This window comes from Anas acuta, chromosome Z (assembly GCF_963932015.1).
Source record: "Anas acuta chromosome Z, bAnaAcu1.1, whole genome shotgun sequence".
Taxonomy (NCBI): domain Eukaryota; kingdom Metazoa; phylum Chordata; class Aves; order Anseriformes; family Anatidae; genus Anas; species Anas acuta.
Window position 1 is genome coordinate 48398144 of NC_089017.1, and position 24878 is coordinate 48423021.

General features: G+C 41.9%; 2 protein-coding genes across 6 annotated transcripts in view; one reads left to right on the forward strand and one right to left on the reverse strand.

Moving 5' to 3' along the window:
- Positions 1 to 209: 209 nt before the first annotated feature.
- Positions 210 to 24878, forward strand: part of IDUA (alpha-L-iduronidase) — a 45940-nt gene continuing 21271 nt past the window's right edge. The window contains exons 1-2 of one of the 3 annotated variants that reach the window (XM_068666737.1): positions 210 to 474; positions 2380 to 2520. In XM_068666737.1, coding sequence (XP_068522838.1) covers positions 353 to 474; positions 2380 to 2520 — 263 coding nt within the window. In that variant the 5' untranslated portion in view covers positions 210 to 352. Of the gene's footprint in view, positions 475 to 2379; positions 2521 to 24878 lie in introns of those variants that run through there. The other 2 variants (XM_068666740.1, XM_068666738.1) reach the window with 2 other exon arrangements.
- On the reverse strand, positions 6160 to 24714 carry SLC26A1 (solute carrier family 26 member 1). 3 transcript variants are annotated; one of them, XM_068666735.1, is made up of 3 exons: positions 24623 to 24714; positions 11908 to 12555; positions 6160 to 11129 (listed from the first exon to the last, which is right to left on the reverse strand). In XM_068666735.1, the coding sequence occupies exons 2-3, from the start codon at positions 12523 to 12525 to the stop codon at positions 9609 to 9611; spliced, it is 2139 nt and encodes a 712-aa protein (XP_068522836.1). In that variant the 5' UTR covers positions 12526 to 12555; positions 24623 to 24714; the 3' UTR covers positions 6160 to 9608. The 3 variants fall into 3 exon arrangements, with proteins under 3 accessions (XP_068522836.1, XP_068522835.1, XP_068522837.1); XM_068666734.1 differs by lacking the exon at positions 24623 to 24714 and adding an exon at positions 20319 to 20541; XM_068666736.1 differs by lacking the exon at positions 24623 to 24714 and adding an exon at positions 15839 to 15952.

Genomic DNA, 24878 nt, shown 5'->3' on the forward strand with positions numbered 1-24878 from the left:
TCCCCTCCTGGGGCACACAGGGGTAAGCGCCGCGGGACGCGCCACCACTTGAGGGAAGCGCCTCACAGCCGCCAGAACTACAACAAAAAACACAAGTTGTGAGGTCTCAAACACAGCCGTTTCGACCCAAAAGACCCCGGCCCCGCCCGCCGAAGCGGTGACACCACAGCCGGCGCCTCACACGGCCGCCGGGGGCGGGCACCCGGCGTCGCGTCCGTGCTGCGTTTATAAAGGGCGCCGGTGGCGGTGTGGGTGCTGGTGTTGTGCCCTGAGCTTGGCTCGATTTGGCTCATTTCGGCTCGATTTGTCTCGTTTCGGCTCGATTTGGCTCACCCCGGCCCCCCGTGCCGCCATGCGGCTGCTGCCCTGGCTCATCGTGCACCTCGGCGCGGGCTCCGCCGCCTTCATGGTGTCGGTGGATGTCCGGCGAGCCGGGCGGCCCCTGCAGCACTTTTGGCGGAGCACGGGTTTTTGGTAAGCCTGCCATGGTCCTCTCAGGGCAGGGGGCTGTGCACGGCGGCGGGCGACCAAGCAGCGAGGGTGGGAGCCGCTGGCCAGCAGCCCGCCTGAAGGGCAGCGTGCCCCGGGGTGCCATGGAGGGGTCCGGGCTTGCTGCTGTGGGGTGAAGGGCCCGGCGGTGTGCTGGGGGTTGTGGTGTAGCCTGGAGTGTGTTATATGAGCAGAGCTGGACGTGGGGCCAGTTAAAGTAAGCGGGATGTTGCCAAATGGGGCCACTCGACAGCCCCTCTCTGTCCTGCGCCTTTGTTTCAGGGCCCCTCCAACACTCAAAGTCCTTCCTCCTGCCCCCAAAAAGGCACACACAGTGATACCCTGAGCTTACACCCCTTCCTTTTCAGCCCTTACACTGTCACAGCCCCTAAACAGGACCCGACAAAGCTTCATCGCCTGACAGCTCTAGGAGTTTGCTCTCCCTGCAAGCATTTTCAGTGTGGATCATCACCCCGATGTGCTCAGCGAGGCCAGTTCATCACGGTCGGGGGACTGTGGACAAATCCCAGCCCCACCACTCCTCCCGACAGTGCTTTGCCTCTCAGAAAGGCCTGTCTGGCTCAACCAAGCGAGCCTGAGCAGCCCTCCAGAAGCGTGAAGGTTTCTAGCAGGCTGCAAGTCAAGAGACAGCATGTTCCTCAGCTGTGTTGTTATCTTATTTTAAGCTAATTATGACCCCCTTCACTCAGCCATACAGTGGATTAATTAATAGGTGAAGGATAAAAAGTCACAGCAGGGGTGGAATCAGCAGCATGTGCCTAGGACAGAAATTTTAATATAGCACATGAAGGAACTCTGAGAAAACTTGAAAAAAAATATTAGAGAAGAAACACAGCAGGCCCTAAAAGCACCTAGAGTGCACTAATTGAAATACATTCTGGTGAAGACAAATATTAGGGCTTTCTGCATTTTTTTCTTTTGCTGTTTCACTTGTGTCTTTAATTTCTTCTTGCAAGGTTAAGAAACATTCATGAAATACTGCCTTAAATAGTATGTTTTTCTCATTTAAACTTCAGTCCAAGAAATATCCATGCTTTTCATTGCATTAATGAAATTTCATCAGACTACAAGAGGGAGAAAGATGTCACAGAAGATGCTGAGCAGCAGAAGCAGAGGCCTCTGGTCAGCAGCTATTCAATTATAGTGTAACACATGGTCCAAATATGGTAGATCTCTGGCTGTAGGATCCCAGCTCCCTTGAAAGGTCCCACTGTGACAGAACTGGGGCCCAGCGGTTAAAGCTTCTTTCTGCATCACAGTTTCAGAGAGCTTGTCACATGTGGAGCTTGGGGAGCAGCAGACACTAAAACCTGAGAGACTGCAAGGCTTGAGATTCCCAAACTCAGAAGAGGAAAGGGCACATACCGGTACCAGCAGTAACAAAAACTCACTTTTTCCAGCATTCTGTGCTATCTTGTCGTGGTCCTGGGGTTTCTCTCCAGCAGGGCGTGAATTTCAGCATGCTTATTCAGCATGGACACAGCATGTGAATGCTTTATGCCTTGATTTCTGTCTAGTTTGCCACTGAAACAGTGCATTGGTCCAAGTTTGAATCTTAGTGGAGTCATAAGGCACTGCTTCAAAATCCAGTGGTTAACATTGTCCTTATCCACTGGAACAATCGAAACCACCAAAATGGCTGGAGCATTTTTAGTAAGAGTGAAATCAGTAATTTCTCAGTCTTGTGTGACTTGCAGCAATCCCAAGGAAATAATTTTTAAGTGCCTTGTATGCTAGGGAGGTTTGAGCATTGCTGAAGAATGTAGAGGCTTGGAAAGTATAATTCTGCTTCTAACCTCTGGATATGCAGTGGAACTGCTAGCTGATTTTGTAATACGTTTCCTCTTCTCTGTCCTTCTTTTCCCAAAGCCCTCCTTTACCTCACAGCCGTGCTGATCGCTTTGACCTGAGCAAAGATCAAGAGTTGAACCTGGCATACATTTCTTCTGTTCCTCATGGCGGCATTGAACAAGTTCGAATTCACTGGTTACTGGAATTGGTTGCTGTCGGGTAAGCAAACAATTAATGTCAAAATTCAAGAAGAACACTTGTCTCGTTAAGTGCCCAGTGGGTGCTCACACTGGTAGATCTTACAGGGTAACTGCACGCTGGGTAAGTTTTTGCTTTCCTGGAAGTCAGGTAACGGCCAGTGGAGGGGAATCAATTTGGGAGTGTATGAGATGAAGGAAGTCATGGCTAGCTTTCATGCATTGCATCCTAACAACTGGTTAAGGGGCAGATTGAGGCTTCTTTTCATCTGAAGAGCCCTGTGGGTGCACTCTTCAGGCTTTACCAAGACCATCTCAGGTGACACGCTGCAATCATTCCACATCTCCACTGCAGCCATTCCAAGCCCACAGGGGCTTGATTCTCAGCTGTGACATGACCTCCAGGGAGGCCTCAGGCCAGCAGAAGTGTGTCTCATCGACCATTACACACTTTAAGGTTATAGGACAGTATTTCTTATCTGTATTCATCCTTTCTAAAGTCCTGCTTGGCACAGACTTGAAAACAGGACTGTAGAGGAGCCCCCAATGCTTCTTTAAGCAAGGAAGTTTTCTGCTTTGCAGCCAGGACATTTATGCCTAGTATTATGGAGGGAACTCACCCAGATTTCAGTCAACAGTTACTCCTGCTGTTTTCAGGACACACTAGGTTTATCACTGCCATTCTTTCAGAGTCTGGTGTTACCACAGTAACACCTTCAGCTACTCAGTACTGAGAGGAGGAACTGGGAGCAGCCAGACTTTCAGAGCAGTTTCAGCCTACAGCCTGGCTCTGCATATGTACCTAGAGCTCCCTCTGGCTGTAACTCTGGTTTTAATATTCAGGTCACAGTGTTAACACTCCCTTTACAGGTAGCTATATCTTTTGGGGAAAGCTGGGAACAGAGCAGAATATGATGATAGACGTAAATTCAGTGCATTCCTTACCAAAGCACTTCAAGTGGCAATGCTGTCCTGAGCAAGGCTTTTGTTGAGAAGTGTGTAATTGGCTAGCAGTTAGCCATTCTATCAACAGTGCTAGAAACGTAGCTTACATTTCTGTCCTTTAGTTTGGGAGACAGCAAACAAGTCCCACAAAGATTAAAACAAACCTGATTTTTGGAGAGTTCCAAATAAAAGCTGCCACTATGTTATTACTACTTCCAGTGTCCTTCCCCTTGGGAATTTCTTTTTACATGTATCTCCTCAACCTACCTATGCACTGCATCTAGTGGCAGGTAATGACAACTAAAACACTGTGGCTTTTCATACCAGTTCCCTTCCCACTTTCTAAAGGATTCATATACAAAATGGAATTTCTAATTCAAGGGCAGACAAATACATAGCACCATTAAGAGGACAATATTGGAATTCCTTGTTTTTCAAGTCCTGTTTAACTCATATCAATACATTGCTCAGAAAGGGAACACTAATGAAAATGTGTCACCCACCATGATAAATAAGGCAGGAGAAGTAGTGACAACCAAGGTGGAGAAGGCTGAGGTCCTTGACAATTTTTTGCCTCACTTTTCACTGACAGTCGCTTCTCCCAAATCTCTCAAGTCCTGGAACCCCAAGCCAGGGACTGGGGGAATGAAGTCCCTCCCATTGTAAGCGAAGATCAGGTTTGAGGCCACCTGATAAACCTGAACAGAGACAAGTCTGTGGCACCTGATGCTTTTCAGGGCCCGGAGGGAATTGGCTGATGTAGTTGCTAAGTTGCCCCATCGTATTTGAAAAGTCATGGCAGTCTGGAAAAGTCCACATTGGCTGTAGAGAAGGGAATATCACACACATTTTTGAAAAAGGTAATGAGGATGCTGGAACCTATTGACCAAGTCAGGTCATGGAACATAGATCCTCCTGGAAACCTGTAGTAAGCAGTGTCTGTCAAGGGTCCAGGCGAGGACTGATACTATTTAATACCTTTCTTAATGGCACAGACCGAGTGCACCTTCATCAAGTGTGAGGCTGACATCAAGTGGAGTTGTGCAGTTGATACACTAGAGGGAAAGGATGCCATCCAGATGGATCTCGACAGGTTTGAAAAGTGGGCCTGTGTGGGAGCCTCATGGAGTTCAGCAAGGCCAAGCACAAGGTGCTGCACCTGGGCTGGGGCAATCACCAGGAACAGTACAGACTGGGTGATGATGGATTGAGAGCAGCCCTGAGGAGGACCAGGGGGCACTGGTGTATAATGAGCTCGACATGAACTCTCAGCATGCGCTTGCAGCCCAGAATTCCAACTTTATTCTGGGCTGCATCAAAAGAAGCACGAGCAGCAGGTTGAGGGAGGTGATTGTCCCTCTCTATTCTGCTCTTGTGAGACCCCACCTCTGGGGGTGCAGCCAGGCACTGGGGCCTCCAGCACAAGAAGGATGTAGCTTTGTTAGAGTATGTCCAGAGGAAGGCCACAAGGCTGACCTGAGGACTGGAGCACCTCTCCTGTGAAGAAAGGCTGAGAGAGCTGGGGTCATTCAGCCTGGAGAAGAGAAGGCTCTGGGCAGACCTTATAGCAGCCTTCCAGTACCTAATGGGCTTACAGAAGGGACTCCTTGATGGGGATTGTAGTGATGGGACAAGGAGTAATGGAACTGTAGTTCACTTGCATTGGAAGTGTTCAAAGTCAGGTTGAGTACACGGCTCTGAGCAGCTTGATGTAGTGAAAGATGTCCCAGACCACGGCTGGGTTGTGTTAAACGTTCTTTAAGGTTCCTTCCAGCCCAAGCCATAATATTTTTCTATGATTTTATGTCCCTGGGGGGAATGAGGCAGGTGGGGTGGCAGGGGAAGATGCCTAGAACAGGATTGATTGGTCTAGGAGGAAATACAAACCGTGGGGAAAAACAAAACAAAACAAAGCAAAACAAAAACCACCAACAAAAAAACAATGACATTCAAAGCAATAATAGCTCTTAAATTTCAGCCTTAGGCTGTTGCTGAGCTGGCCATATTTATCATGACAACCCATGTCACTATTACATCTGTACCTTGCACGGGAAAATGAGAATTTACCAGTCATAAGCATGGAGAAGCAACAAGATGAAGGAAAGCTCAGACTCTGAAAAAAGGGACATGAGCAGAGCAGTAGTGGGTTTCAGAGTGTGCACTAGGAACAGGAGAGGTTTTCCTCCTAGGTATTAGGGTGTACATAGGTTTGGATGGGAAGAGCTCTGTGCATGTGCAGTTCTTTTTCTGAACCATTGACTTCCAGAAGGATGTAGAGAGGTTTTGAGTAAGAACCCTGTGACAGCAAAGCTGTATTATGGTGTGAGGTTGGTGAGAAGAGAGGACTTTTTGAAAGATGATGGTAGGGACATGACTGAAGTACCTTCCGTATGGAAAACAGTGGGCTGGGAGGTATCACAACTGTGGAAGGCTGCCAGTAACATGCGTTGCTTTTCTTCCCAGTGGTACTGCAAAAAGGTGCCTAAAATGTTCCTCCCCAAAAGTAGACGTGTCCACTTAGAAGACTTCTACTTTTTCCTTTTTCACTTCTGTAATCATCTTCCTCATTATGCCTTCTAATAATAAATGACTCGATACTGAATGCATCCCTGTATTTTAACCCTTTTCTAGGACACCAGGCCTGCCTCTTATCTTCCACTTTATTGCACGTTATCCTGTTACTTTACCACCCGTGAAAGGATACCACGAGTCAGGCTGTTTTCAAAGAACTGCTAGTTTTATTTTCCAACCAAAAGCACACATTTGTCTCCAGGTCATGCCACACAGGATTCAGGGTAATGGGGAACCCAAGGTTTCTTCCATGGACTGGACAATTCCAAGGTTGTTATTTACCAGTGCCAAAAATGTAGCTATTTTGGTGGCCACATAGTCTGGCCATCCTGCACGCATCAACAGGAGAGCTTAAGGTAAACGCTCCCAACTCTATGCCCAGCTCCATGGGACCCAGACTGTCCCCAAGTTAAGGTCCCTTTTTTATTGTTGTGTAGCAGTACTAAAATTTGTTGGATACATTATGTATGCAAGGCACCACAGTGGACAAAAAATATAGTTAATGTACACAATGGATATAATGTTTTCTAATAGACATATAACAATTTTATTTCAAAATTAACATTAACCTATTTGTAATTACAAGACTATCCCCAGCTCCTCTCCCAAGTCCCAGTACATAATTCCTGGTACCACAGGAGAGAAGAGAATCAGCAGTTTTTAACATTTTCAGTCGTCATACACATAATCTTGGTGTAACGTAGTATAGCAAACATTAACCTGCCAGAACAAAAGGTGTACGTTTTTAGTTACCTTTTGCATACTCAGAAATAGTTCACAACCTCCCAGTGTCCCTACATGAGAAGGCTGAAAGCTGTTTCCCTGCTGTGTTTGATGTTGTCCAACACAACTTGATTGTGAGCCAGAACTGTCAATGAAACTGAAACAGACAGTGGTTCTTTTGGTTTCTCGTGGTTGGTAGGTCCCTCCTAGCAAAAGACTAAAAGCTCATCCCCTCTGTTATGCATAGAATAGTTTCCCTGCTTTGCTGTTTTTTTCCTACAATAAGTAGGATTAAAAAAAATAAAAGAGACTCTTGACTAAATTTCTCAGTCTGATGGGTAAGAAAGACTGCCAGGGCAGCTTCTGTTCATTTTTCTTCAAAAACTGTTGCAAGGATACACCTTCCTTACGAGTTGCTCTTTTTTTTTTTTTTTTTTAAGATTAATCTAGAGTTAAAGGTATTTTTTCCTTTTGTTCCTAGTTGGTAGTTTGACCCATAAAGATAAAAGGGTTTTGGACTGAAGCAATTTAGGTTGACTTCCAGCACTGGATGCTGTGATGCTTGTCACAGCAGCCTAAGAGTGTCTGTATGGATACTAATTGTTTACAGTAATTCCTGTGAACCCACTTCCTCATGTGAGGTCCTGGCAAGACTTTAGAAGGGGTACTCCCTGATCAAAGAATTGTTACAAAGAAAACCAGACACAAAGCAGCACTTTGTCCTTGGGCTCTGCTCATTTGCTTTTATGATAGAAATAAGCTTGTCGTACCAAGTCAGCACTTTAAAGAATTATGGAATTAAATTGTTTTATGGCATCAAAACACTGCCAGTGGTCAATCCTGTAATCTCTCGATAGGCATTTCTGTCAGGTTTTACTGCCCTGGCACTGCTAACTGTGCAGCTGATACGCAGTTTTGTAATGAGCACATAAGAATGTCAGCGTTGAGTCACCTACCAAATTCTGTGCTGTTCTCAATCCCTGTGAAGACATTTTTTATTTTGTCTTTTGGGAATGCATTGCTTTTCCTTTAATGAAATATTTGTTCCTGAGAGCCAGAAAGGCTCTGGGGCACCTGGAGAACCTCGGTTTGAGCGTTCTTTCACTCAGTGACCCGAAAAGTTGAAATAAGCAAATCACATGATGTGTTGGCTCAGCAATTTTTTTTAAATGACACAGCAGAGAAATGGCTTCAGCATATATAGACCTTATTCCTAGAGTCTGCTAAGTGTACAAGGCACAGCTGTGACAGTTTCCTTCCATGCGTTGTTCCATGTGTGAACCAGCCATGACTAAGAAGAAAAAGTTAGGGCACCTGACCTAACTTTTATGCAGGTAATTATGAGCTTAGATGTAAGAGAGGGTATTCTGCCAATGCCATATGCTAGAATACTAAGTACCAACAGTGATGCAGTCAAAATCTAGGTGTGTGCGTATTTGTGAAGAGAGAGCATGTATATAAAACAAGAAAACTGACTCCAAGGGTATCATTTGACACAATGCAGAACGAACAGCTGTTAATGCAAATTATTATTAAAAAGTAACCCATTTCAGTAAAACATGGGTTATTGGACCTCTAATCAAAGACTAACATGGTAGGGAGAAAAAAAAGTGTATTATGTACAAACAGTGGTGAGATTTTTCTAGCATATGGGGATACACAGCTTGCAAAGCATTGTTCACTTCACTTGGCCCAGGTGTGCTACTGTAAAACTTCATTACCATTGCATCAGAGAAGACAAGCTTTTTTGTGTGATCTTTTTTTTTTTTTTTATGTGATTATTTTTGTGCAATGCATCGCTCCTCTCCTTGGCAGATCAGACTTACCTTCCCACCCTACCCTCTTGTTTTCTTCTCCTGCCCTCGCACCCATGCAGGCAGTTGTAGTGGGAACATGTCATGCTGTGGCACAGTACTGGGGTTTATATTCAGTGATCCTTATTCATCCTTGTATTAAAGCTGAATCTACCCAACAGAGGCAACACATTTTGACAGGATAGTACTACTACTACAGTAACCGTATGATTGTCAGTCAAAGCCATTCTGTTTTATTAATCACATTTATCCTGTTCTACTAGTAACAACAAAATTGTTCATCAGGGTCATGTTTTTTTTTCTGCATTATTAAAGGTATCAAAACTTTTAGTAACTAATTACCCCACACTGAAATTAATAATACAGATGACTCCAGGAGTTTGTTTTGGAGGAGATGGTTTTGAGAGGAATTTGTGGTGAATCATGGTTTCTTCTCGTGTGGCAGGTTGTGTCATTAAGCCCGTGCAATCAAAGCGACGAGGAGAGATATAACACATCCCACAATATTTTATAGATGTTATTTGTATGCAAACAGTAGCAGTTGCATCGGAGCATGTCTGGAATGAGTGAAGAGGCAGGGCCTTGCAAGCCACGTACACTGTTATGTGTCCAAGATGATAGATTCATTGCATTTTTTTGAAGATGGCTCATCCCTCTTAATAAACCCAGCCATTAGCCACTGGGAGAGGCAGCTGGCACTGGGCAGACTTCCCAGCGCAACAGTCTCATGGTACATACATTTGGTCACACACGGTGAGGACAAAGGGAGGAAATCAGTCCCAAGGTGCCCTGAAGATTGACTTCACAGCACCTTCACATCACCTGCATGCTGAAGTGAAGATGCAGATAGTGATCCAATCTGTTCCAGCCTGGTCCTGGACAATATCCCCAATGACTGTTCTATGTAGCGTCTAGCAAACCACAGAACTCTTCAGGAAAAAATGATTTGTAGGCCCGTTGCTTTACACGGACCACAGCATGTCTGATAATTTAACTATTGCAAACTGCCCCTCCCCATCTGTCACTTGTGAAGTGTATCATCAGGGGAAACACGGGATTAAACAGAACAATCTTCTGCAAGCTTTTGGTCTTGTGCAAACTGCACGGCGTTGTGTATGCTGTAGAAGAGCATTTCCTGCATGCTTCCACAATCTTTCCCAAAGTAGCCTCCTCTTTTCAGGGAGTCTATCACTGCGGGATTGCAGCAAGCCAGAAGAACAGAAATGTTTAACTCCTTGTAGTCTTTCAGAATTTCCTTTAGAGTATTAACTCCAGTGGTGTCCAAAAATGAGATGCAAGAGCAATCTACAATAAGAGTCTGGAAATCGATTTGCTTAGGAACTAGCTGCAGGGTGGTGTCTCCGCCGCCCAGTCCATTAGCAGTTGTGTGATCTTCCTTTTTCACATGCTGCTTTTCCTTCTTCTCATATTTCTTCCTTCTAGCCACTTCTAGGTTAGGGTCTAAGCCAGTCAGTCTGTACAGAGACTTTAGGAAATAGTTCCTGTTTGCATAGTAAAGTGGTGCCTCAAATCTGAATATTTTGACCTTTGGAATGGAGGAGAGGTTTTCATATTCCAAGTCATCCTCATAGAAGCTGGTGTCTTGGATTTGAGCGAGCAGGGCTGCCCGTGGCCGCTGTGTCCGAACAATGATGCAAATCATGGAGAAGACAATACCAACCAGCAGCCCTACTTCTGTGCTGACCAAGGCAGAGGCAGCCATAGTCACCACCCAAACCACCGTGTCCACCTTGTTCGCGTGGTACCGTGCTGGCACATCGCGGAATTTCCTCAGGGCTCCTCGGAGGCTGACAATGATGATGCAAGCCAGGACGCACTTCTGCAAGGAGTAGAAGAGAGGGGCCAAGAAGAGCAGCACCAGCAAAACCACCATGGCACTGATCACCCCGGAGACCTGAGTCTGGCAGCCGGTAGATGTCTTGACGAGAGTTTTCGCCAGAGCCGCGCTAGTTGCGAAAGAGTGGAAGAAAGAAGGGATGATGTTGCAGAACCCCACGGCGAACATCTCCTGGTTGGCCCGGATGGTGTAAGCGTATTTCTTTGCACACATTTCAGAAAGGGAGACGGTGAAGACAAAGCTGACCACAGCAAGAGGTAAAGCATCTACAGCAACACGGAGCATTAAGTTGAAACGTGGGACCTCGGGGGCGATAAATCCCGTCGGAATAGCTCCAGAAACACTGGATCCATAAACTTCATTTAAGTTTCCGTAGTGTGACACCAGCGTTGCCACAACAATAACCACAAGCTCTGTGGGCAGAGGGAACTTCAGCTTATGCTTGTACCGATCTCCCAGTTCTTTAGCAGCGACCAGCACTACAATGCAAATGGCACTTGTGATGACATCGCAAATGTTAGCCTGAGAAATGTTCCGGAAAATATTAATCCAAGTAATTACAAGCATGCCGTGCCCTTGGCTACGTGGGATTTTTATTCCGATCAGATACTTCACTTGAGCTGTTAAAATGGTCAGGGAGGCACCAGTTGCAAAGCCGTCTAGCACAGACTCGGACAGGTACATAGATACAAAGCCCAGACGAAAGACTCCCATTAGAACCTGGAGAAACACGGGGGGGAAAAAAATAAAAAAAAAGAGGTAAGCTGTAAATGGTACTGCAAACAATTATTTACAGATGGGAGTTAAGTAGCTGGAGGGAGATAACATTTGGCTGCTTGAATCTTAAAACAGGAACTACCCTTCTATTTCTAGTCTACTTATAAAATATGATTCCTTTTGCTGTTGTGTGTGCAAACCCAAGAGATGAACGAGGAGTTCCCTAACTTTATTGTTGGTCTGAAAGAACTCCACTAAAGTGACTTGTCTCAATTTTATTTCCCATGCAAAAGAGCAGTGGATCCAGAAGTGCTTCTGTTAATATGAGTTTTCTTTTTCTCCTGGCTAGCAGCAATTACAATTACAACTTACAGCCATTGCTTTATGAACAGGACTTGAGTGACAACAGCTAAGACCTCTGTTCTAGTTTCTCTATTTCTTCATTGCTGAAGTACACAGGTACCTCAGAACTTCCCTCATGATGAGATCTGTTTTGGATTCATGGCCAACAACCAGTAGAGTGTTGAGACAGTGTTATCAGACTTGCAGAAGACTGTTGTTTGACTTGTACTTGCTTTTAGCTACTACAGCTGCCTATGTCATGTTTTCATGTTTATGTGAGCTGGTTACTCAGTTAGGCTTCCTGGAGAAGACAGTCCAAGATCATTTGAAGGAAATGATGCTGTATCTCTCATCGAAGGAGAGTTAAACCAACGCCTAGGTCATGCAAGAGAGCTTTAGGACTTTCATACCTTGCCTCTGGATGTCAGCACCCACTTACCTGGTAGACTCCAGCCACAAAAGTCAGGGCTGTGGCAATGCCGATAGCATAACACTCCTTGCCACACGTGGCACTCATCCCCGCCGCGGTCAGGTTGAAGGCAGTTGTGTTGGGCTGGCCGTCACTCTGCAGGGAGCCGTCACCCAAGACTGGTGGGGCATCATCATTCAAGTCGAACCCAGCCAGGATAAGTTCTCTGTCCACAACTTGTCCTACCATTAGGCTTATCAGGCTGAAGATGCCCACGGAGACGTGACGGGATGTGCCCATCAAGAAGTAGATGATGTTGGCAAAGAATGATGTGTAAAGACTGTAAATGGGCTTCAGACCGGCCAGGAGTGAGTACGCAATTGCTTGGGGCACCAGGATGATCCCAATCACTAACCCAGACATAACGTCCCCCCAGATGTACTCTTTGCACTGGTACTTGGGGAGCCATCGTAAAACTGGAAGGAAGTCCATGACGAAGTTCTTCAGTTTCCTTGGAGAGCAGGAGCAGCTCTTCCTCAGCTTGGCTAGCACAATCTCTTTCCTACTGGTCTTCACACGAGTCTTTCTTTCCATGAGAAAGCAGGAAGTGTTTTTTTCCATCCTGGTAGCCTCAAGTGGTCTTTCCATTGTCCCGGTGTTTACTTCACGTATCTGTTCCTGCAGTGTGAAAACAATACCCGTTAGATTGCAACCTGTGAAGTGTTTTTTTGTTGTTGTTTGCTTATTTTTTTGTTTGTTTGTTTGTTTTTAGCACAGATGCATAATGATGAGTTTGTCACCTTTTAAGGAAGCATTTAAGGAGGCATCATCCCGACACAGGACTACAGTGACCAGGCATATAACACAAAATCTGCAAATTGAGTCCTTTCCTGTAAACCCTTATGTTTGCCTTAGATCAAATCCAATTTGTTTTACCAAGGAAAAGAGGAGTTAAAATAGTTATCTTGTTGTACAACAGCTGTTCCAGATGCTGCATTATAGAGGTTTCTGTCATCAGAGGCAGCACTTGATGGAGTGAAACAGGCATATAGTAAAACATACAGTAATGAGGTAGGCTGTGGACTTTTTAATAGCATTTCTGTAGGCATTGATGTGGAATTCACATGTGATATAGTGGTATGCCACTGCAGATGTCCTCGGTGCACAGGAGATGGATTTTGGTAGTAGAACTCATAAAGCAGAGTTTCCTAGGCAGCATTAATCCTTAGTCTCAGGCAAAAAAAAATATGCACAAACTGCTGATGGTTAGAAGTTGTGCCTTATGTTATTAATTGCTATGTAACATAAACATGTTGAATTGTAGGCTGCTTTGATATGCAGCCTCATTAATTAACAAACAGCTCCTTAGAAATACTGCTTTGGCAACCTGTGGACCATGCTGCATGATGAAGTCTGTCACCATCTCAGAAGAGTGCTACACGTTACTATTTTCAGGTTTTAAAATCATAGTTTACCTAGCTTTGCTCTCCAGGGAATAACATATACCAAGTACTTCACTCTGTGGGCTGCAGAACTAATTTTTTTTTTCTTCCTATGGGTCTTCTGCATTTCATTTTCTGATACATAAAGGATGGGAAAATTTGTCTTCTCCAGATGGAGGTGCTTTTGGTATCTGTTGCCCTTCCGAACACAACTGTTTTTGGCTAGCTCAGATCTCTGCATTTTTGCTTGATTGTCAAATTAAGTTGAAATTAGCTTAGTGCTTTCATATGTCATTTGAGGGTAGGGAGGGATGTGACTGAGAGGCCAAACAATGTCACATAAAAATGCCTGACCTTAAACACTTTAAAAATACAGAAAGGAGCAGGAAGGTGGAAAATGTCAAAAATACTATGCCAAGTGGCAAGTCTTGTCATCTGGTTCACAGTGGAAAGAGAGAAGATTGTCAAAAGTGGATGCATATATATTAGTACAGGTAGATAAGGAATGCCTCGTATTGACCTGGAAGAAGAGAGTATGCGATGCTGTGAACAATACACAGAATCTAGGAAGGAAGAACCTCCCATGCCCAGCCTCTCACAATACAATAAACAGCCGGGGTCTCTGCAACACTATTCTGACACCATTGCTAGAGCCCTTGGCTGGTCTGGTATTCCAAAATATTTTCAGTATTTTGACTTAATTATAAAAGAAGCAAAGAATTGACTGCAGTTACTTAGTTAAATGAATAATTTTTGAGCCTGATTATCAGAGTTAACTAAGCAAATCAAAGTGTGAATTAGTGCTGTTTAGGTTTTTCAAAAGCACCTTATTCCAGTACCTAAATTGTGCGAGTATTGGATCATTTGTCTCATTTTAACAAAGAAGGGTTCCTGCTCAATAGCACTTTTGCTTTTTGCAAAATATTTCATCCCCCTAAAAATTTTGCTTTTCTTGTGTCTTTGGAATTCCAGATACACCATCGCTGCTATTAAAAGCTCTTAATTAACATGTCCAGGTAACAGAATTCACCTGCACATCACAGTGAAGTGGAAGTCCCCTAAGTTCTGCAGAAGTGAAAATGGAAATGCTTTTATTTTTGATAATATAAACCTTATCTTCTTGACGACTCTAATTAACGTATTTTCAGACTTGACCCCTGTTCAGAATCTTTGCTGGCATGGTTGTGAAGAGAGTGTGAAAAAAAAATCATGAAGCAAAACCACCAATATAGACAATAACCTGTAAAGCTGCTACCAGCAAAAGTATAAGTTTGAGGTTTGACAAGTTCTTCTGTGGTGCAAGTTGTGTCTCAGTTAAGAGAGCTGATGGAAAAACTTACTGAATAGCTATGATGACAAAGCTTTTTGATGTCAGGTATGACATTACAATAAAATGTCAAAGCTTGTGCTAACCCAAAAGCTGAAGCTGTTTTTTAACTCCTTCAGCATCTAGAGACAGAAGCCATACTCTTCAGTTTCCTCAAACTTGAAGTCACTCACTGGCACAGTATTCTTTTGATATATTTTAATGATGTTAACAATTAAGTTTAGACTACAGTGATGTGAGTCATCTTTCCCTGGGTAAACTTCACACTTTTTTGTTGTTGTTCTTAGGAAGAATATTTAAATGTATTTGTGGTTGGTAACATTCAGCTAAAGTGTGGTGAGAAAGCTCAATAAGCTTATGAGCCCAACTAGGAATATGGTTGATAAACAAAGGAATACATTGCCAACAGTCTGTAAGTGTGTAATGTGATGGGCACCCCTAAAGGAAGAAGCTCATTATAAAGTATTTTCTGTCTCCTTAGGTTGTCTATCCTGCTTATGAACTTTTTTCTAGATTTTAACAGATCCCTTCTGTCAGCAAATTGAAAAAATTCTTAACTATGTGTATGTAGCTACAGCAAAAATCTTCAAAAATGTCCCAAGTATTGTTTCAAATACATAATGTAATTTCTGAGGCCATCCAGAGTTTAACTTCAGCTTGAAACAGAGTGCTTAAGTGCTTCAGGTACATAAATCATAATACAGTATAAGGCAGAGAAGAGATTCTTGTTGGAGATGTGTGGAATGATTGTCCAAACTTTTAATGACCTGCCTAGTAGTGTAAATACATTTTAAAATATTAGTAGATTCCTATCCATCCCAATTACATTAAATGTTTTTAACTCCCACTGTGTACATTTCTTTGTTACAGTTTCTTTCCCTCATAAAGGAAAGCTAATTATAATTTTAATGTAATTATTTAGGAAGATTGATGTCTATTTTTACTTGTATCGTCAAACTTACTGTGGACTCTAATGTACTGAGAGTTATGCTAGGCAAGACGTGCCTGGACCGCAAATAGGTTGGATCTAGCCTCTGTTAGAATGCAAAGGTGAGAGAAAAGAAAGAAGTTACAGAACCAAAAAAAAACCTCCAGAGCATATGATTAAAGCTTACCAAATACTATATGCTAGAAACTGTAATAAAGACGTTCATTTTTTTAAGACGCAAAAAACAAACATTTCCTGTCTTACCTAAATTAGCTCAGAGAACGAGAGGCTTGTACTTGAGGACAGCAAGTCCTATTTAAATGCCACCTACTTCTTTACAGCCAAATGAATTCAGACAGCCAAGAAATAAATGTAGTGGCCTTGTTTTACATAGTTACAAGCCAGTGGGCGGTTCAATATCCAATGGTTGCTTTTGATAGGCTACACAAAAAAAAGATTTAATTGGCTTCTCTACTATAGGCTTAGGTATTTAATTGTACAGATGCTGCCTGCCTTTCTCTAAATTCAAGCAATTTACTTACAAATAAATTTATATTAAAATAATAATACATACGCATAATCTGTGCAGCTTGATCCTGAGGGTTGATGGTATTTTTTAATATATAAGAATATAATTTCTCTAGAAAATCTGTTAAGAGATCTTGTATATGAGTGATAATTCTGTAATATGTCTGGGATGTACTGAATAATGTGTATGGTATCTGGGCTGCTGCATAATCAGAATGGTAGTTGTCGTAAAAGCTAAGAAAAAAGCTAGTTTGATAACATATATATATTTTCAGCAGTTTTGATGCATTTTAGCCAAAGGTCAAAAACCCTTTCTAATGGAAGAATGTGCTCAAGGTAAAACACAGACAAATGCTGACAGGAGGTCCTTTTCTTCATTTTTTTTTTTCCTCCTGAAAATAAGGGCTTCCTTCTTGTAAATAACAATTTCTTCTTCTAGATACATTTTCCAAATTCTATGACAAATGAACATGCTAGCTGTAAAGTACTCAGCTCTACAATGAGATATTATTGGTTTCCATTTTTGGCAGGTACTGTCAATGTTTACAGCTTAATTGACGTTTTAGAACAACATAATAAATCCACAGCAAATAATAGAGGGGACGTTGTTCCCAGCAAAACATTTTTCAGCTGAGTAAACCAAGAATTTTTAGACTGTGTTGCCTGTAGCTCAGTAATAATTTAGTTGCTTCACCAGAAGGAAATGAAGGAAAATTCCATTGTGGCTCTGTGTTATCACCCATACCTTTGTGCAGCCTGGCAGGGAGCTGGGAGCTTCCAGTGCTCTTGCCACCTCCAAAGACAGGAGGGTGAAGAGCAAATCTGCCTTTTCTTGTGCACATGAGTAGACTCTGTCCTGCTGATTCTGGTGCTGATATACCATGCTGTCCTGCCACAGTGGTAGCACACAGGCAGTATTCAGGAACCCTCAGGCTGTCATTGAACAGATTTCTCTACCCTTTTGCCAAGCTGACCCATTTTCACCTCTGCCCATGCTCATTGGTATGTAGGAACAGGGATAACACATTTCCAGCTTCCCCTCATACCTCAGAGCTTTACAGAGCACAGTCTTTGCCATTTATTCAAGTGGAGGTTTCCCATCACTTGCTAAAAGATCTGTTCTTAGTAGGAACACACAGATGAAGCAACATACTGCACAGAACATGTCTACCATACAGTATTTGACTTTGATACTGGGACATCCTCAACTGTTTAATCATGGTGAAAGCTACATGCACACACAAATGTGCCGTCCATATCATTACAATGAGAAGTAGTCTGGGTTATTTTTAATTGCATTTTGATGTTTGGAATATTAAAGGCTACGTTTTTTCACATTGTCCATGAACATATGAGTAGAAAGAGTATTTTTTTCAGTTTGAGCCCTTAACCGCTTATTTGATCAGGTTAAATTCAATGACTTGGTTCATCTGGAGAAATAGTGACAGAAAGCAAGGAACAATTCAAGCCAAACAAACTACCAATTTTCCAGCTGGCCTTAGTCCCCCCTTTCTTCCTGTCTTTTCATCATGCCATAGAACTGACAAAAGCTCTCTCCATGAGAGAAAACATTCATCGCAACATGTTCAATGGGAATTCTCTTGGCAGATTCCCCAACAGGCAGTCCCTGCTGGGACACATGTAACTATTCTTCCTGGCTGAGTTGTTTTCTGCAAAACAGCACAAGCAAAAAAAAAAAAAAAATGTGTCCTGATGCATCCTTTTGTCTCCATCAAAAAATCTGAAGCTTTGTATCTGAAAAGCATAAGAGGGAAAAGTAGGATAAGCCTGCCTTTCTATGCTAAGGAGATCTCAGAAATGCTATTTTGGGGACAGAAATCAGACTGTGTATCACAGCTTTGTGCTAGCATCACTCCTGTCTTGCTGTAATAGTGATTGCAAGTGTAAGGTGGGATGGAACCCTTTACACAGTTTGGGCCAAGTGTTTGAAGTTTTTTCAGTGTTTGAATTATGAAAAGTCAGCTAAAAAGTAATGTGGGTGGAGCAAGGTTTGCGTTTATGATCTGAAATGTCATTAAATTTTTGTTGCACAAATCACAAAAAAAAATGAGACACCTCAGTTAAGCTGAGCATTTGATTTAAAACACCTGTGGGTGTTGAGCTAAACTGTTCATGTTACTTACTTGCCTTTCATATCAGCAACCTTTTCTGCCTGTAAGAAGCATCTCTTGATCTCTAATGGCTATGACTACATTACTGTTCTGCTTTTAAGCATTAACACATTTTTGAAAAAAAATATCTAATAGGCTCATTTACTGTGCATAGATTCAAAATAGAGAGGAGTGCTATGCAAGCAAACCAGACTTTTTTCAAAGGAAAATACCCAGAAGCTCTTCCCCAGTGCATTCTGACCCTTTATGGTGACACAAAAGCCTAAGCCAGAAATTGGTTCTTCGTATAGATTTGAATAGATGTGGTGAAGACGATTAGTCTGCAGGACTTGAGTAGTCTGAAGAAAAAAAAAACTGAATTGCTTATAGTATAATACTACTTTGGCACCTACTGCTTTGATTTATTAATCTTACTGTGCAGAATTACTTGGAAATGTCGATGCGGTGAGTTTTAGAAAGGATCAAGCAACAAAATAGAAAAGGTGAAATGAATGTTTCTCTGTCTTGCATAAGCATTATGCTTTCAGCTTTAGATCGCCAGGAGCCAAATGTACCTGGAAGCAAACTTAAGCAAGGTTCCAGCAACCAAATCCATTTATTTAAGCACTGGCCTAGCAAACTTTCAGGCTGTAGACAGAATGTTGGAGTGCTTTTGAGGAAAATCAGGTGAAACTAGATGAGCTCAGTATATTTTGATTATCTGGGCAAAATAATGTAGCTTAAAAGCATTTTCTTTCTTTTTTTTTTCAACATTATGCTCATCTGAAATTGAAGAGGAAAAAATATTACAGTTTACTGAGTCAGGGAAGTCAGAGTATTTGTCTAATAGTGTTAGTCTAATAGACTAATGCTGCTCATGCTAAGGAGTTATTCTGAGAGTCAATCAGTCTTTCAGAGTTACGTATTTCTAACTGAAATCTCAACCACAGCTTTTACTTCTAGCTGTAAAACTAATATTTCCAAGGCAAATTAAGCTCCTTTTCAAATGCACTTGGTTCAGCTCAAGAAATAGCGACAGATTTATGATCGTCTTTGATTCAATTTGTATTTCCCCAGAGGATTCTCAGTCCAGTGTCCCAGTGAGTAAGAAGACTGCCACTGGCAGGTAACAGTCCCAGAGGTGATATAGGCAGGCTGAAGAGAAATCATACATTCAGCCAGCAGCTGTTGTTAAGGAAGGCCCATCAGATCACTGTGGGAATGATCAGACCATGTAAATAAATGATCAGGTAGTTCTCTGGGGACTGTTTTTGCTCAGAGGCTCCAGAACATGCTGGTCAACACACAGGCAGGCACTTGAAGGCAAGACTATGTTATTTTTTCTGGAGAGTCTTAGGGCATGACCGCCAAAGAAACATTTTCTGCAGGACCAAAGAACATTCCTAAAAATCAGGCTTCTTGCCTTGGAAAGGTTGCTGGTACAAGGTGAAAGTCTGCTTTTTTAAAATGTCTTTCAAGACGGCTCTCCAAGACCTTAGTCATCAGTCGCAGTGCTAAACAGTAAACTGTGTTTTGCTGCCCTGTGCTTTTGCTGGATGCCTGTTCCATGGCTGTGTAGCCACTTTAAACTGCTGTAGAAAAAAATAAATAGGTATATCATTCTTGTTTTTTGTTTTGTTTTGTTTTGTTTTGTTTTTTTCCCCTGATACTTTCAGGGTTTATCTCAGGTTTAGTACAAGCAATAAGGACAATACTTTTTGTCTCTCTCTCTCATATTTAATCACTTTGAAAATGTTCGGTTTTAATAATAACACTGAGAAACAGATAAACCTCATGTAGTAGTTTATAAGTACAGATAAAAACAAGCCAAATGCCTTATCTTAAACTCTAAGACCAGGTTAGTAGGAAAGATTACTTTTGCTGCAGTTGCAGACTACGTGTTTTAAAAACTTCGGCCCAGTAGCAACCTTCTAAGCAAAATTTTTGAAGCACAAAATAAGGGCGAAACTTGCAAAACAGCACCAGTTGTTGGAAAATAACTGGAAAGAGGCAGTTTGGCACCTTTCAAAGGTGCCACAGGCAAACAGGCAAAGAACAAACAAATCCTGAGTTCAGAGGTGTGGGAGGGGAGGCAAATCTCTTACCTGGATAGCTTTGTGACAGGAATGTTCACCTCTGTTTTTGCATGTTCGAATGAATGAAAGTCGTCAGTCTGGCTTTGCTCTATTTGCATGAATGATAATAATTAACTAGGTATTCTTCAAGGGAAGAATTGGTAGTTAGAGAATCTTAAGCTCTCTGCTTGGTAGTGTGTTGTCACTTGTACTCCTCTGAAAACTTGGATATTTATGCAGCACTCACTGACTATATGAGTTTAAATAATACATAAGATTATTAATTAACTAATGCTGATCCAAAAATTATGCTTAGTTCAGGACAGCACATCTTTGACCTTTGAAGCTGTTTTTTATACAAGATTTACTCTTCTTTATATCTCCCTATATAGCATTACCTTTAATTTTACATATTCATGGTGCAAGAATTGAACTGCAGTCTTGCCTAAGATTTGTGCATTTCACGGGCTGGAGTAAGTGCTCTTCTGTTCTTTGCAGGGGACAGGACTGCTGGAGGTCAGAGTTCCATTCCTACATGTCAGCGCTTTCAGATCACAAGATCTCTGTTATTTCTGTGTAAACTAAAGACTGTAAAACGTAGCCGGGTCAGTGGGACATAGACTGTCTTCCTGCTCATTCTTTGTAAGGTATATAAATGACCAAGTCCCCCCTCCTACCTTAGCTCGTTGTTGGTGGAGACCTATCCAAATGACCAATAATTATGCATCTCCCAGCAAAGGTGATAATTAATATTTAATGGTTACTAGGCAGTGTAGCTTAACAGGCTGGGCAAAAGGCCATGACTCACAGGAACTTGCATTCAGTTTCTGATCCTGTTCTGGGCCACTGAATTCCCAGAATTCTTATCAGGCAAATTGTCTTAGGCTACGAGCTAAAGGACAAGGAGATGTGTATGTTTCGCAGCCAAGACAGAACAGGAACATTTGCATGCAGTAAGAATCTGAGATGGGAGGTGCAAGGCCTGGAAAAGGTTGTGTTGCCATACAGGCAAAAATACTTTTTCTTTCCCTGCCAGAAGAGGAAGTCGTTGCAGAGGTACAATGCACAAATATGTCTACAGAAGGCCAGATTCCAAAAAAAAAGTATTTTATCCCAGCACAAGAAGTTGTTTGCTGTTCTTTAAGAGTGAAAAGGAAATATTAAAATGAAGGAAATGGGAAGTCACAACTCCAACACAAGAAGGGAACAAAGCTTCTCTGGGCAACCTGTTCCAGTGCCTCACCACTCTCTGAGTAAAGAATTTCCACCTAAAATGTAATCTAAATCTACCCACTTTTAGGTTAAAGTCGTTATCTCTTTTCCTAGAGTCCCTCCCCAGCTATCCTGTAGGCCTGACTTACTTTTTTTGCTTATGTACAGGTGCCTAATATTAACGGGATTAAGAACAGTGAAAGGCTAAAAGCAAAATCTACCTGATGGCACTCAGAAAAAAAAAAAAAGTTATAAAGAGATAAAATACATTCGACTTTTTTGGCACATTTACGTGAGGAAAGAAGAATGTTTCAGGAAATTCACAGCACTGTTACATACAATTCATATCTGGTTACCTAATTGTATACTTAAAAGCATAATTAACTGTTAAATTATTCATATAGGGAATCTTACAAGTGCTTGTTTATTGGGCTAAAATCAATAACGTAAAATTCTCAGAAGTACATAGTGCAAATGAAATAACCCTGTTCTTCTTTTTGCGTGCTTGAAGATCATAAATTCAGTGAATTAAGAAAAAACAAACAAACAAACAAAACCCTTAAGCCTAATTAATATCTGTATGAATTAAAATGCCCTTAGGACCCTAATTAGTATACAATTTACCTTTATACCATTGTGCTCACCTGGTCAGGTGATGTGCCTAAACAGTTCTTTCAATCGTGTTTTGAAAAGAACAATTTATGGAAACGTATTACTAAGTATTCCAATTTGTGATTCTGATTTTAATATGATGGAGTATTATTTATTTTCCTTCATTAGGGTTGGTGCAATCCACAAAGCAAGTCAGTGCTGCTTCAATTTACTTTAGGTTAGTTTTTCTAAAAGCTGAGATAGAAACACGAGACCAAATGCACCTTCTGGGGCTAAGTTGTGTTCTTAGCGGTTTTTGAAGTTGTCTAGTTTGCCATTTAGTCTACTGATTGTTATCAGGATGGTGTTAGGACTGCAGAACTCATTCAGTTCCCTTATATTGGAACTGTTTTCCTCATTTAGATGTCTTGTGCTGCTTAGCCAAACACTTTTTAGTTTTCACAGAACAGCTGAAGTTGGAAGGGACCTCTGGAGGTCATCTGCTCCAACCTCCCTGTGTAAGCAGGGCCACCTAGAGCCTTCTGCCCAGGACCATGTTCAAGCAGCTTTTGAAGATCTCCAAGGAGAGTCCACAATCTCTCTGGGAAACCTGTGCCAGTGCTCAGCACCTGCAAAGCACAGAAGTGCTGCCTGGTGTTCAGAGGGAACCTCCTGTGCTTCAGTGTGTGCCTACTGCCCCTTGTCCTGGCACTGAAACGAACCTGGCTAAAGTAGTGTCTGTTTGCTGACCTTCAGAATGGTTATATGTTCCAGACATAGCCCTTTTTTCTCCAAATATAATTTAAAACAGCACTTAAACTCACTGAATACTGCAAGGACAGCTGCTAAGAAAAAGAGACTTGGTGTACTCCATGGTCAGTCATGTCATCCAGAATGCACAAGGAAACTGAACAGTTGTGTTCAGAAACTATACATTAACGCTACCATCACAGGAATGGCTCAGATGAGTGAAGGAAACTGCTTAAATCAGGAAAGCAGAAAGGAAGACTTCCCACAGCACTGTGATGAATTAATGTCTGTTGTGGTGGTGGTTTTTTTTTGTTTTTTTTTTTTTTGTTTTGTTTTTTTCCTGCATTTTTTTCCAAACCACTGTTTTAAACTTGTAATTTTGGAAGGAAATGACGTGTTTGGACTGGTGTGGGGTTGAAATGATATTTCACTGCTTTGAAATAGGAAGCATTTCTCTAAAGAGCTTTAATTTGAACACTTCCTTGAGCTTTTTAAGTCATAGCATATAATAACTATTTTAGTTTTTCAGAAAATCATGCCACATTCAAATGATAATCTAATACTGAGTGCATTTTGAATACACGTACAAATGTAGTTAGCTAAAAAAACAAAGTAATTTGTTTGTAGGTCCATGGATGTAATATGAAGTATCATGAGTTATGTTGGTTTTTATGTCTAAAGAGGAACAGTAGCAGGAGTCTGGATTTACTGATGGAACTACAAACATTTGCAAAGTGCTTGGATCTGCAGATGCTGTCTGTGAGCTCCCCTGGTGGCCCAACAGCAATCTCAGCAAAGAACATTTAAATGTAGCACTGAAACATCTCAGTGAAGGATAGACTACAGATCCCCTGAGCATTCAAGAATAGCAGCATCAAGTTTTGTCTTCGGACTATGAGCAATGGTATATACAATAAAATGCCAAGAATGTTCTCCTCACAGTTCAGGGTTAAAGAATGTAGTATAGCATTCAAAATTAGGCCTAGAAATCAGTCAAAGTAGCTGTAGGCACTTGGTAGCAATTTTATATGAAAGATGAGAGCACTAAAAACAAGCATTTGCTGCAAAGTCCTCATCAGTGCCCTCCAACACTTCCAAAGTTATAATTTTGTTATTCCAGTACTCTAAAAAAGCAGAATTAGGGAGAAACAGGTGAATGGAACAATAATGTCAAAAACAGGTGGACTCTTTGACAAACACATAGCAGGAGTTGAGTTCAGAACAACGTGTAGAAAACCCTTCTACATCTCTCTGTTAGCTTCCACCCTCTTCCTCTACTGACATGCAACACCCATAACTACCAGTATACCAGGATGAGTTTCAGGTCTTGCACCAGTGTTGGGAAAGCCACCAAGTCTACGACGTGTCCACCAGAGAGAAAATACAAGGACCACTGCCTAAACCCTTCCAACAGCATAGAGTTTGTTAAAAGAAAATCACTAACCCTTCCTTCATATTCCTGCCAGCATCACCTGGGAAAAGCACAAGTATGTTTTTTTCAGCTCTTTTAAAAGCCCTTACATGCTACTCCTAACACTCCTTCTCTAGCTGTGGCAAATCTCCAATACCACTGAAAATTCCATGTATATGCGAGTGGAAAGATGTTATTAGTTAGTTTTCTTGATTTTGTTTTTTAATTTTCTGTAGTCCCTGCTGGCAGGAGAAATTCTGAGATCAGGAAAAAATCATTGCAAACTTGTATCTATATAAAAATGAGTAAGACCACCCTTTAATATGCATTCTTCATACTACAAGCATAGAACCAATTGCATAGCACTTACCGAAGGCACGAAGTAGCTGTGGTAGCTCCACAACAGATTTCTTATCAGCACACAGTAGCACAGTTCCTCAGGAGCACAGCTTTCTAAAGGAGTAGATTAGAAATTCTGTCATAATATAGATTGAGTCTGTCCAATTATATTACTCCAGTGGTGTTTACAGTGAGATAACATAAATAAATAGTAGCACTGGAAAAAATCTTTGTCCCATGAGTGTAATTACAGGTAGAAGAAGATAAGCTTAAAATCATTAAAGTAC

What these genes read in the sequence shown, in the direction of transcription:
- SLC26A1 (XM_068666735.1), bottom strand. Translation starts at nt 12,525, where the DNA reads ATGGAAAGACCACTTGAGGCTACCAGGATGGAAAAAAACACTTCCTGC. An exon ending in TTGTGGCTGGAGTCTACCAG is followed by an intron (nt 11,130 to 11,907) that starts GTAAGTGGGTGC and finishes GTGTTTCTCCAG; the next exon opens with GTTCTAATGGGAGTCTTTCG.